At 31.2% G+C, this 13243-nt stretch overlaps 1 protein-coding gene across 3 annotated transcripts; it reads right to left on the bottom strand.

Annotated features, from left to right (window-relative positions):
• Positions 1–62: 62 nt before the first annotated feature.
• Positions 63–13243, bottom strand: LOC664496 (anoctamin-1). Of its 3 annotated transcripts, XM_008194054.3 has the most exons (8): positions 13101–13243; positions 10227–10425; positions 9208–9444; positions 9013–9158; positions 8806–8965; positions 5202–6441; positions 2013–2657; positions 63–1964 (listed from the first exon to the last, which is right to left on the bottom strand). In XM_008194054.3, exons 2-8 carry the CDS (start codon positions 10407–10409, stop codon positions 1849–1851), a joined length of 2727 nt encoding a protein of 908 aa, XP_008192276.1. In that variant the 5' UTR covers positions 10410–10425; positions 13101–13243; the 3' UTR covers positions 63–1848. The 3 variants fall into 3 exon arrangements, with proteins under 3 accessions (XP_008192276.1, XP_008192273.1, XP_008192277.1); XM_008194051.3 differs by lacking the exon at positions 13101–13243 and having other exon boundaries at positions 10179–10409; XM_008194055.3 differs by lacking the exons at positions 10227–10425; positions 13101–13243 and adding an exon at positions 9514–9635.

Below are 13243 nucleotides of genomic sequence, written 5' to 3' on the forward strand. Positions count from 1 at the left end.
TATAGACAGTCGCCTGTTTTGCGCTGTAACGCGGGTTGTATAGCATACAATAAAAACTCAAATTGTATAAAAATGAATGTTTTATTAACAAAGCTTAAAATACATAAAAGCTATAAATTTCCATACACCCCGTAAAAGTATAAATAAGATAATTACAACTAAGGGCACCAAATCGTCATCTGGACTAGAAAGTGATGTTTTTGTAGTGATATTTGGAACTTAATTTTTAGCGCTTAAAATAATTAAAGCAGTGTGAATGACTTAAAATAAATGCTGTTACCACATTATAAATAATAAATTTTAAGTGCATTTGACTTGTAGTCAGTTGTAGGTTTCTTTGCTAAAATATTATAAAAAGTAATTTTCCGTGGACTAAAATAAAAATAAGGATAGGTATCTCATGCGGCAAGTAACGTTAATTAGATTAGAATTAAGTAATATAAATAAATGCTTATCTACAAATAAAATAAATATATAAAAAATTTATCACATGCTTTTACGTAAAGAAAACCCGTTCAAACAAATGCTTTTGTCTAGTATTTACAAGTAATTATCTAACCCAAGTTTTCTACGGAGGACTATAAGTTAGGAGACGAAACGACATACAAAATCGTTGGATTTTCTGAACCCAAAAAAATGATACGGTCGTTCACTAATTACGTGGAAAAAATACCGAAATGATGAGCTTTAAACTCTTCACAGATCGAGAAAAACTGTCGACTAAAAATGAGAAGAAAATATTTAAAGTATAAAATTTGGGCTTCGTCCTTATCTTTTTACGAACTCTGAGAATACGGTTGAAGATACAAAAAAACTGTAAGGAACAAAGTTGTAGAGAATTAAATTTTCTACAAAAAAGTCCGCGACACCATATTTCTATCATCAGCGGTTTAGGTATAAATTAACTTTCAAACACTCCACCAAGGCAAAATGAAGCAAACCCATGTCTTAGGCGTCTTTGAATGACTTTGGGGCCTAAATGGTTCAAGACAGTGACATGGTTTCCCGTACTTTTTTGTAGGAAATTTAATTCTCTACAACTTTCTTCCTAACATTTTTCTTGCATCTGTACCCGTATTCGCAGCGTTTCGAAAAATATGGGGCAGTGTGCAAATTTTTGCATCTTCTTTATGTCATACTATTTTAATGCTTTATCTGCCTGTATTTTTTCGTTTATGTTTCAACCGTTGTACAAATACAACAATTTTTTCAAATTCAAACTGCGCTCTCTGGCGTATTAACGGAACTATCAAAAACGGGGACGATTTATTTGTACGTCGTTTCGTATCCTAACCTTTAGATCTCCGTACTTGTAACAACGTTTTGATTCTTTAATTTTGTACATGTCTCGTATTAACTAAGATTTATAAAAATATATTAATTTAACACTTGAATAAAATTTATTTAAAACGCCTAGATTTGAAGTAATTATCAACGATTTGAGATATAACAATTATAAACTAACAAGGATTTTTGCAAATATTGAAAGTTTTGATAATTAATTTTGAGTTTTTTACAGTTGAAATTAGTAGCACAACCTTCCGAATTTGGACAAATTAAGTAACTGTTTTAATCCGTGTTTTAATTGTTAAAAATTCAAATAAGTTAGTTCCAACCGTACAGGCACCATTTGTTCAAATTTGAAAAGTTGTGATATTTTGGAAATCACTGTCATTTAAAGCTCAAACGGCGAGGAAATTATCACTTTTCTGAGTATTGAGGTTTGCCATTGAAATGTTAATAAGTATTAAAGCCGTAGCAGTTGAAGGCAAGTCAAAAGGCCTTAATGGGAGACTGATCTCCTTGGTCCAAATGTTATGTACAAGTAATAAAAAATATCGGCGTGTGCTAAGAATTCTCTATGTGGTCCCCCCTTGAGGTGTTTGCTAGGTCTGAAGTATGGAAGCCTCCATTGGCGTCATAATAAACTGTCTCACCTGACAGGACCGAGTCACGATTTTTCCCTACAAAACAACGTTAAATAACCTTGATTTAGATTAATTTAAACTGACTTTTTCTGTGTTTTAAACGGGCCCGTTCAGTTTCGTACTTGATAATGGTTTCGTTAGTCTTGTAAGCTTCTCTCTTGATCTGATCATTCAACTTCCTCGGAATGTCTGGAATTGTCCATTCCACTGCAGTCACAACAAAAGTGACCAAGTTCTGATACGCCACCACAAAAGCCAACCGCGCGGCCAAAATATGCCAATAAATCAACGGCCGTTTATACTTGATTCCATTCGTGACGTTTGGGGGGTTCCTGTATTCGGCGTATCGACAAATCGATACGTTCATAGACGGGTTTTCAGGCGCGGTCCCATCTTCAAAATCGGCAGTGTCAAAATAGGCCAAAGTGCTGTCAAGGAACCCGTCCTCGGTGTGGTCGGGGTTCACCTCCATCATATATACGAGTTTGGGGATAAAATGTGACGAAAAAGCGATGATAAAAGCGTTCGAAACGACAGAAATTCGGCCAAGGATCCCCATTATGGGGAACCAAACGCCGATGTTTGTCACTCGTTGCGGGACAGGGCGCCGGAAATATTTGATGAATTTTTTCGCGTCGAGACGCATTTCCAGGATGTTGTTGATAAGCGCGAACAGGGGGGCCAGAGGGAAGGCGGTCACGAAAATCGTTACGAAACCGTACTGCAAAACTGCAAAAAATATTACAAAAAAATTAATTCATTAATTATTTGCTCTTCAGTTGTAATTTAATTGTAAATTACTTGTTCCGTTCATATTTCACTTATTTACAATTTTATTTATTATTTAAATCAAATTACAGCGCTTTTGACATGATTTCAAAACATTTTTGAGTACCGGGACATCATCGGGAAAGAATTCTTTTATTTACTATTCTACTAACTATGCTATTAACTATTCTACTAACTTTGCCTGTAATTTTAACTAATGGAAAACTTGTAGAAAGATTTTTTACGTAGTTTCTTTGACGTTAGCGAAAATTGTAGCTCCCTAGTATAGAGGTGACATAACTTTATACTCGATGGAATATTAAATATTAAGTCCCGAATATAACATATTGGACAAGTTTTAATTTATTTTAAATGAGTTGAAGATTTTTTGGACTTATTTTAATTATTTCTAATTTCTGATATTTGAAAAAGCAGACCAAGGGCCGATTTATAGAAGCGTCATTAGATTAAATGCACAATTAAACGTAAGATTAACCGATCACGGGACCAAACTGGACTAATCTGTTGTTCACATTTACCCACTTATCGCAAATTAATTTTTAAGAAGTAATTAAATTTTAATTTCGTCTTTACTTTGTCAATGTGTGTCTCAAAAACTAAATCACACAGATAATTATAGCGAATAAATACTTTTTTCTTTCTACATTTTTCCAGAATTTTTCTACAATTCCCTCGACAATTCGTTATAATAAAATAAATATTAGTTAAAGCCATGTAATCAAAAGACGTTCTGAGCAAAAAATCAAAAAAATTGTTACTAATTTCTAAGTTTCTTTTATTTGATTTTTTATTTTTTTTAAATATAGTATAATTTTAGGGCCAACGAAATTTATTGAACGTATACACATTTTTTGTAATGAACAACATTAAATCATCGCATGTTTTAGAATGACATAAGAGATTATTTTTTTTCAGGGTTAATTCATTAATTTTTATTACAAAGAATTATAAAAACTCTGAAAATAAAATTATATGCATAAAGAAACATGCAGACAGAACCAAAACTAATGCACAAAAAATTCATATCTACTGTGAGTCATTTTTCCAAAAAAATCCTCGAACTGGTCGATGTTATTTTTTTAAATGCTTTTAAATGCATTTTCACACCATAGTAACATATATGACGTCATTCATTTTGAATAATGACCTCATTGTTAATTTTTTTAAATAACAACTGACATTTGATTAGTATTTTAGATAGTATATTAGCTGTTTTATAACTATAAAAACGCCAATGTTGCATTTTCTCTCAAAATTAGCTGTTATAAATTATTCATGCACTTCAAAAAAATAATAGGTAATGTAATTTATACTTTAGATCTAACAATCATTAGGACTATTTTACAAATTCACTAATTTAAAAAAATAATTCTGTAAAATGCAACGTTGGCGTTTTTATGGTTTTGAAGCAGCTAATACATATATTTATCTTTCTGGTAACTCTAGAATATTCAAAAAAAAGAAAGCAAAAAAAAATTAAAAAAAGAAGAAAATAAAATAAAGTAATAAAACTTACTTTTTTATCTTTTCGTTCTTTCTTTCTTTTAAAAGGGGTGATTGTTTGTTGTTATTTTTTTGTGTTTAGATGCTATATTAAGCTGAATTTCACTCTAGTTATACAAAAAAATTAAGAAACTGTTACCGCTTATAAACAGTGTGAGGAAATTTTATGGGCGAAGGTTAGTGCATGGGCGCGCGCTTGCAGTCAGATAAACCTTTAAATCAAAATGTTGTGGAACAGCTTGCATTGTTAATATAAGTTAGGAAAGAGTATTAAAAAATGTTTAGACAAAGAATTTTTTGTTTCAACCCTCGCGAAGGGGCTGAAAAGACGTTTTAGCTAAAAATTTGCAAACACCTAAAATTGGACACATTTTGCGTTTACATACTCATATCTTCCTTCTGGATAAAGCTAGAAACTCCGTTTTTTTTGCATACAAATTTTCAATAAATGCAGATTTATACGTAGTTTAACAAGGTTGAGTTTTGATAAAGGGAAACCAAAAAAATTACAACAATTAATTAATCATTAGCAAACACACATAATTTGTCCCTAATTTCAACAGAATTTTTTCAATAAAAGACATCAATATTGTCTCTATATGTATTTTTATTATTATTAGAATATCTTTTCATTTTCGTTTTGTTGTACATGAGTGTTTTTATTTACATTGTTCTGTTTTGTTTGGCCAGAATTTATTTATGTTTTGTGGTTATTTAATTTGATGAGTATTTTTTGTTGACTATTTTTATTTTATTTTGCTACTAACTGTTTAATGATCTAATTACAACGTTTTCCCAAATCTTCTCCTACGATTCGCTCCTATCGTTGGTTCTTGCCGAACATTATTATTATTTATTATTCATAAAATTTTATAGAAAATTATCTACATTTTTTACCAGTAGATATTTAACTCTGAGATTGTAAGTGATTATTTGAAATTACGTAAAAACGAGTAATAATTGCAATTTCTTTATACTAACCCATTTCTAAATACTCCGAAAACAAGCTTTGTGACTGAAGATCCAACAATTTGTAGTCTTCGGTCCACTGATTGCAGCTGATAATCCCAATTTGGTCTGGAGGCGCTTCCTGAATCCCCATTGAAACTTTGACCGAATTGTACATTTTCGTTAATAAAGGCACAACCATTTCGGCAACTGCATTAATCGCCTGTTTACCGATCATAATAATGGCTAGTTGAATAGTAAGCTCCATTAAACACCCTCCCGGGTTACACTCTTCTTGCCTGAACCCGAAAATCCGATTATACTTAGCCGGATATCCCACAAACTGACCTTTCAAAAACGCGATATAAAAAATCGAAGAATAGTAATTAACAAACTGAAACATGTAAATTTTCAGCGCTAGACTGTCATCGTATTCGGTTTGCGTCCGTTGCAGCTCCATTTCCGTCAACCAGACGGCCAATCGTTGGTAGAAAATGTTCAAAATTAGAATACACACTAAATTAATAATGGCCGCAGTGATTGGTAGAATATAAATCCGGTAAGTGATTTTATCCTCGTAGAGAACTTCCGACGTGATTAGGGACATCCGATAAATAACAACGCCGAAAACCACAAAAACTGCGATAAAAACCCACAATAGGGCAAGCGTGAAGCTTAGAATAATCGAGGGTAGTTTAACTTTCCAAAAAGACACAGCCGGTTCGTTTAAATTCGTGATGACGTTCAGTTTTCGCTTTTTGGCGTCGGCTAAGCGGATCAAATACTCGGGTCTGGGCGGCTCAGCTTTCAAATCGAACCCTGTGAGGCCCCAGCGATGGGTGATACCAGCACTGTAGCGTTTCCACAGTTCTAGGTACAAAATCGACCAAAAGGACATGAAAACGGCGAAGAAAATCGTGGCGGGGTTGTCGACAAAGTGCTGGATTTTGGCATAAAGACAGCCCTCGCTCAATTTCCAATAGTCGCAAACTTTATCGCATCGGGGGCACATAATGATGTCCGAATTGCACAAGTCTTTGCATAAAGTGTCTTGCGGTAAAGTCGTTGCGGCATAGACTAGACAGAGGATTCCCACAAGTGATGCCGGGATCAACATGTGGGTGTAGAAACCGAGCCATGCGAAGTATAATGCGAATTTTATGCCGAAATATTCTTTCACTTCGTCGAGGGGTTGGTATTTCACGCATTTGCTCACTTGGGCCCAGTGTTTTAGGAGTTTGACGCGTTTGGAGTTTTTCTCGTGCAGATCGCCCTGAAATTCAGTTATTTGGTGGTATTCTCTAAAAATCTCTTTACGATTATAGAATGTTAGCAACAGTGCTTAATTTGCGATATTCTAAATTCTTCTGTTAAAAAAGGGGCAACAGTGTTCCCATTCGTTCGAAAATGTAATTTAATCTGGATAATGGAAGTTTATATTGACGCAGGGATTACTATTTGCTTTAAATATTTTGTTCGAATATGTCAAAAAGCTTTCATAAGATTATTATTATGAGCTTTCTATTACAAAAAGTTCGATTAAAACGTAAAAAAACTTAATTAAAACGTAAAAAAATGCAAAAGAAAAGTGTAGAACAGGGCGACAAATTAAAAATTTTTTGGAAAAAATCACATTTTTCGTTTTGAAACAATTTCTGTCGAATCTCGTGTCGGAATATGTTGAATTCAAATTATTTTAATTTGAATTGCTGGAAAGAACTTACAAAAATATGCAAAATAAAAGGAAGAAATATAATTTGAAAGAAATAGGGCTAACAAAAAAATATAATTTGAAATAAATACAAATTAAAAAATCCAAGTTATTTTTACGGGTAATGTGACTAAAATGGAGTGTACACAGTGTTAATTTTTTTATTTATACAAATTTCGGGTTCCTAGCGATTTTTTTAGGTTCATTTCTGAGTGCGGATCCATTTTTAATAACATAAAAGCCTAATAAACAAAAGTTATTTAAATAATAAATGTCTTTTTAATGTACATTTTTTAAAAATCAACAAATAAATTGTTACTAGGTATGTAGTAGTACTTAATAAAATATTGTAGGAAGATTATCAAAGAATAATAATACAAGGAAGTTTTATTTTATGTTGCAGTTTTTTTTAAAGAATGTGTTTTTGTTAATGAAATACAATACAATTATTTCAAAAATTTAGCAAAATCTACTAGTAAAAAACATTCTGATTAACAACTGCAGAGAGAACCAAAAGGAACGCACAAAATTCATATCTTTGTTAATAGTCACTTTTTTTATTTTTTTAAATTACAACAGCCATTTTTGTTTACTGTTTTTAAAATTACACATCTTTATCATTCTGACAATAAAAAAATTATGAAATTTAAAATAAAATAAATTAGTAAAATAAACTAAAATGTCAGTTAAACAGATTTAGGTTTTTGTTCTTGCCTTATTTTATAAAAGACAATTGCTTTTTATGATTTTTCTTAATAATTAGCATGAAATACACACAAAAATAAAAAATAATCACCTCTTATAAAATCAGGCTAGAACAAAAAATAAAGCCCTTTGTGTTTTTTTTTCAATAACTTTTTTTAAGTATATTTATTTTATTTTCTCCTTTTTTTTGAATTTTTTTGCATTGTTTTTTATTTTTTATACTTACCAGAAAGGTAACGTTGTGTACTATCTGAAACGATAATCAAAAATGTAGGTTGAGATTAAAAATGACGTCATAAATGCCAGTATGGTGTCAAAATGTAGCATTTAAAAAAATAAAATCGACCTGTTCGAATTTTTTTTTAATTACTAATAACAAATATATGAACTTTGTGCGTTAGTTTTGGTTCAGTCTGTATGTATTAGGAGTGTTTAAAGTAACGCATAAAATTAATCTTCCTGTTGTGTGTCATTTTTTTTTAAATCCTCGAATTTATTTTTGTATATTTTTCGTTACTGTTTTTATCTTTTTTGTAAGAATTTACAAAAAAACTGAAATAATAAATTCCTAAAAAAGTAAACATGACGAAACATGTATTGTCAATTACACATAAAAGGCTTTATCTTTGTGTTTTTGCCTTATCTTATATAGGGCGTGTTTCCTTTTTTTTGCTTATTTTAAAAACCTACTATAACAATAATAAACTTACTCTGTATATGCAAAATGTACAAAGTGGAGAGTTTTTTATTTTAAAAATATATAAATTTGCATTGTAATATTTTTTGGATAAAAATTTTTTGTAGAAATTTATTGAAATATTTTAATATACCGACAGTAAAAATTTAGCTTAACCTTCACCATTCTAAAAAAAATTTTTGGAAGTCCCCCGCCCCCCAAAATTAATTTCTGGATCCGCCCCTGTTCATTGCCACAGATTTTTTAACACTTCAAAAACCAAAAATAGCATTATATACGTGAATCTAAGCGTCTGATTTTATCCACATAACACATTTTTAACATAAATTCTTGTTAATTTGGTAAAACATTACAAAAATTCACTGTTTTCTGCCGCCGTTATTTAATAGAGAATGTTACTGTAGAAATATTGCCAACAGAGGGTAACAGAAATTACATAATAGGAATTTAAATAACAGCAGTAATTTTTACAATAACATGGTAACAGAAGCTAGAGAATCAAATTTTTTGTAACAGTAACTTACATCATGTAGCGGATAGGCAGCCTTGTAAATGCCCTCTGAAATCAGTCTATGAACTCCCTTTTCTTGGTCCTCTATTCCGAATTTTTCGCGTTCTAAAATATACGAAGCCACAGTAATCCGAACCGCTTCGTTGAAAAAATCAGGATCGTCCACATCGAACCTAAATTACTTTTCATTCTCATTTAAATTACAAATTGCCCAACTTACAAGTAGTTTTTCTCCCTGTTGAATTCAGCCGTCAGTCTGTACTTCTTCGGCGGGAATATTTTAGGGTCCAATCTCACTCGTAAACAGTCCAGTATCTTGTTCAACGTCGAGTAAAACACATTTTCGATTTCGCCTAAATTTTCATCCTACGTTTTGCCCATTACTTAACTATTGTTTCGTTAATAGTCCACTTACGTATCTAATTGGTAGTCTTAATTTTAAAATTTCCGCATATTGGCACAGGACTTCCCTCGGCACGTGAATTTTGACGAAATGAATGCGCTGGCTTTCCTCCTTTTCCAAAATAAGACCTACATGCTGTAGATTTGCTTCGAAGTGTTCTCGCTTTGCCACATCTTCAGGCTTGCCTTCTTTGTCGTAAGCCAACACGAAATCGACGCACAATTCGCCGTTTGTGAAGTAACGCCAGCGCTAAAAATATTAAAAATAAACAAACAGTTTGAATCGAAATGGAGCAAACAGTAGTTATTGCTTTATTACCTCAGCCATGTTCAACTACATGCGATAAAAACTACCCACATCTCTGGAATGAATTTTTTGATATCGGTCGAGCTGATAAACCACGAGTTAAGTGTGTACAGCTGAGATTAATTTATAATTATAAGTACACGTTTTTATTAATATTTACAGCAATTTGTGGTGTTATCGATAAGATCTAACACTTTTGTGATAAATTATCTTTTTTATTTATAACATTTCATGCATATGCTCCTATTTTTCTTGTAATTTATTAAACAGTTAGTACAAAAAGCGGTCTTAATTAATTTTTCACGACTTAAAATAAATAAATAGAGGCAGGAATATATTAAAAAGCAGTGAAAATGTTGTGGCCAATAGTGTAAAAGAAACACCAAATCATGCGTTTTTTTATATTTTGATCACAAACAAGTGTACCGTTTTTTTAGCTTATTATTATTTTATTTTCTCGCGTTCATTTGCATCAAGTGTATGCGAATGAAAGTGTTTGTATTTTAGTTGGTGACATCATACAAAAGACAGCTAACCTTGTACAGCTCTTAGATAAAGCCGGTTCACAATTTCGCGAATATTGTCCCAAATCCCAACCCCAGGCAGTGTGGAAATAAGGTAATAGTATTATTTCATGCATCAGATTAAAGATGTGTGCTTTAAAAAAATTACAATACCCTATCTCTCCACTGCTTGTACGTCTTAACATCTCTATTTCTAGACACCTTATTTTGTGAGTTCCCATTTTCCGAATGGTCCAGACGTGTCAGTTCCATATTTTCTAAATCAACGGCCGACTGATACACTGTGTTTCTTGATAAACTGAGGTAATCTTTATTATCAAATCGCCTTCGACTCGCTCCTGAAGCAACTGAGATCGTATCGAAAAATTCATCATCGTCATCCATTACGGATTATCTCTATCTAAAAATAAATAGTGTAAATGAAAAGTCATGAGAGCATCGATTTTAATATTGTGTTTTTCAAACTGGGCTAGATCCTACTTTATGATGATGTGTAACGTACACAGGATGATACAAATTACAAAATTATGGGAAAACAGAACCATTTGAATTATCTACACGTATACAACTACGGTGACAATGGATAAAGCGAAAGCGCTATTGCAATTGACGAAAATTTAACAATGCACTGTGGGTGATTAACCGCACTCATTAGCATTTTGGGTGCTCCAGAATTACGCATTTCGACCGCAAAGTAGAATCGGACAGTATTTGATTTGTTAAAATCAGTAGTTAGTATTAAATTGGGTCCAAGATTGGCTACAGTCTCGGAATTTCCACAATAATTAGATGATTCATTCAAAGTGTGTAACTTTCGCTTCTTCTTTCTTACAGCTTAGATTTCATTTTTTCGGAATAAATTATGTACCTAAGCAAGTGTTGATGTGAATGATCTTTTACGTTTTATAAAAAAAAGCAACATTATTTGTTAAAAGTCGTTTATTTATTTAAAACAAAATCCGAATGTAAACAAAAAACCTGTTATGTTCTTAACATAATTTATGGTGTTTAAGAAATGAAAAAATATTCGTAGAACAAAAAGTATGAAAAAATACCGTAATTCTGTGATGGCCTTAGTAAAAACATATACCGAGTGTATCAAGAAAACGTGTTAATTTTTACAGGTAAGAGAGTTTAACAAATGACACATTTTTTCTATTTGTAATTTTTCGGTAAAAGTTTCGCAAATTTGATTAGAATTTGTAAAAAATATTAAAACGTATACAAAAAAAGTGCGGACTATTTTGCTGGTGATAGAAACGGACAATTTAAACAATTTAAAATAACCATGAAATTTGTTGTTGATTGAATATAAAAATAATAGAAATTAATTATTAAACATTGGCTGACTCTTTTGCACAAAAAAAGGAGGAAAACAGTTAAAAATAGGTAAATAACAATTTTAAAAAATGTCATTCGAGTGTCATATGGAAAAGTTGTTGTACCTACTTGATATCTTTTATTACGTCGTGGTGAACACGTATTTCTGATACATCCTGTATACATTTAAAAAAAATTGTCCGCGTCTTAAAAATAAAATGAAAACGTCTTTTATTTTTGACCATTTTATTTTTTTTATTGAAAAACAGTATACATTTTTTTCAATGAATATAAAGACTTTTTAAACAAACACATTAAAATAATAGTTAATGAAAATTAATTTAATATATCGACTGCCAGCTCATATTTTAATTAATTAGCAATTTTAACAATTAAAGTTTAAATTTTTCGTTGCATCAATATACTAATCAATAAATGCCAATTCCAATTTTTTTTTATTTGTTTATAAGAAAATTTGTTTTTGCTAATGTTAATTACGTAAAAAATTGGTGTATACTTCATTATCTATTTATTATTGGTTGATAAAATGCATTCAACCAATGTAACAACATAACACACGAATATAAACATCCTTTGAATTTTAATGTTGCAAAACAATTGACAATTAATTTAACGACAAAAAATTTGTACAAACAAGAAAATTAACATAGTTTTAATTATTGCGTGGAATTGCTTAGGTGTTTTATGGTGATTGATATGAATCACAAATTAATAGAATTAAAAGTAGACCACTTAATTTATGTCACGGTTTCACCGATTTTTTCAAATAGGTAAATAATTTTAATTAGCATAAACATAAACAGCTACAACTTATGCCCCAATAGATATGGCATAAATGGGCTAAATGGGCTATAGCCGAAGACGGCAGAATTTTAAAGATAGCTAGTAAATAGACGAGTTACATTTTTTTAAATCAATTAATCAGATTTTTTGTTTAAGTCATATTTTTTTCCTCAATATTTTTTTGGAAAAATAGGCAGCCAATGGACCTAAATACCCCACTGTGCTTATAAAAGACGAATCGATGAAAAAAAAAAATCTGTCGGGTTATTCCATTTTAGAAAAGTTGTCTGCACTTTTACCGTCTTCATGGTAACAACCATTACTACCATGTTATGGAATAATTAGTCTCAATATTACCTTTTTACTGTTTTCTATTTATGGTAAACAAACATAGAATCGATCTACATATTTTTGAAACAATAATAGAAATAGAACATTAATTTTCCAATCCATTAATTTGATCTGAATCGTAATTTGTTGTTAAAACCCAGTCTGTGTCTGTCTATGTCATCAGTTGATATTTTTAAATATTTACCAGAGAACTCCCACAGCAAAAAAGTATCGTCCAAATAACAAAACGCACACCAACAATTCGAGAACCAAACACGAATTAGGTATTGTGTACCTCTCCCCTTTTTGTTGGTAATGCAATTAACGTTAATATTGCTAATTTAACCGCCCTAGACAAATCTGTGTGGCGACCTTTTTTTCAAATAATATCTTCAGGTCATCGTTTAATTGATAACCCAGATTGGATAATTGATAAGGTAATTAATTAATGTACTTACGTGAATTAATTTAATAAAAAATAACTAATTTATTTTTGAAATAAGCAACTTTTTATTTTATTTTTTTTTTACTTGAAAGGATGGACTTTTATCAAATAATGATATAATTATTTCGCGGGTCAAGGCAATGAGGAGAATAAGCCAAAGTAAAAAATGATTGTACCATTTTCCCACTGGTGCAATGTGCTAGAATATGCGGCTCATGCATGGTTGTGATGTTACGTGCTATCGCAGTGATCACTACATGTTATCATATCACTTATCACACAGCACCTGATAACAACACTCGCTCCTTACCTAACCAAA

The sequence above is a fragment of the Tribolium castaneum genome, chromosome 9 (assembly GCF_031307605.1).
Source record: "Tribolium castaneum strain GA2 chromosome 9, icTriCast1.1, whole genome shotgun sequence".
Classification (NCBI taxonomy): Eukaryota; Metazoa; Arthropoda; class Insecta; order Coleoptera; family Tenebrionidae; genus Tribolium; species Tribolium castaneum.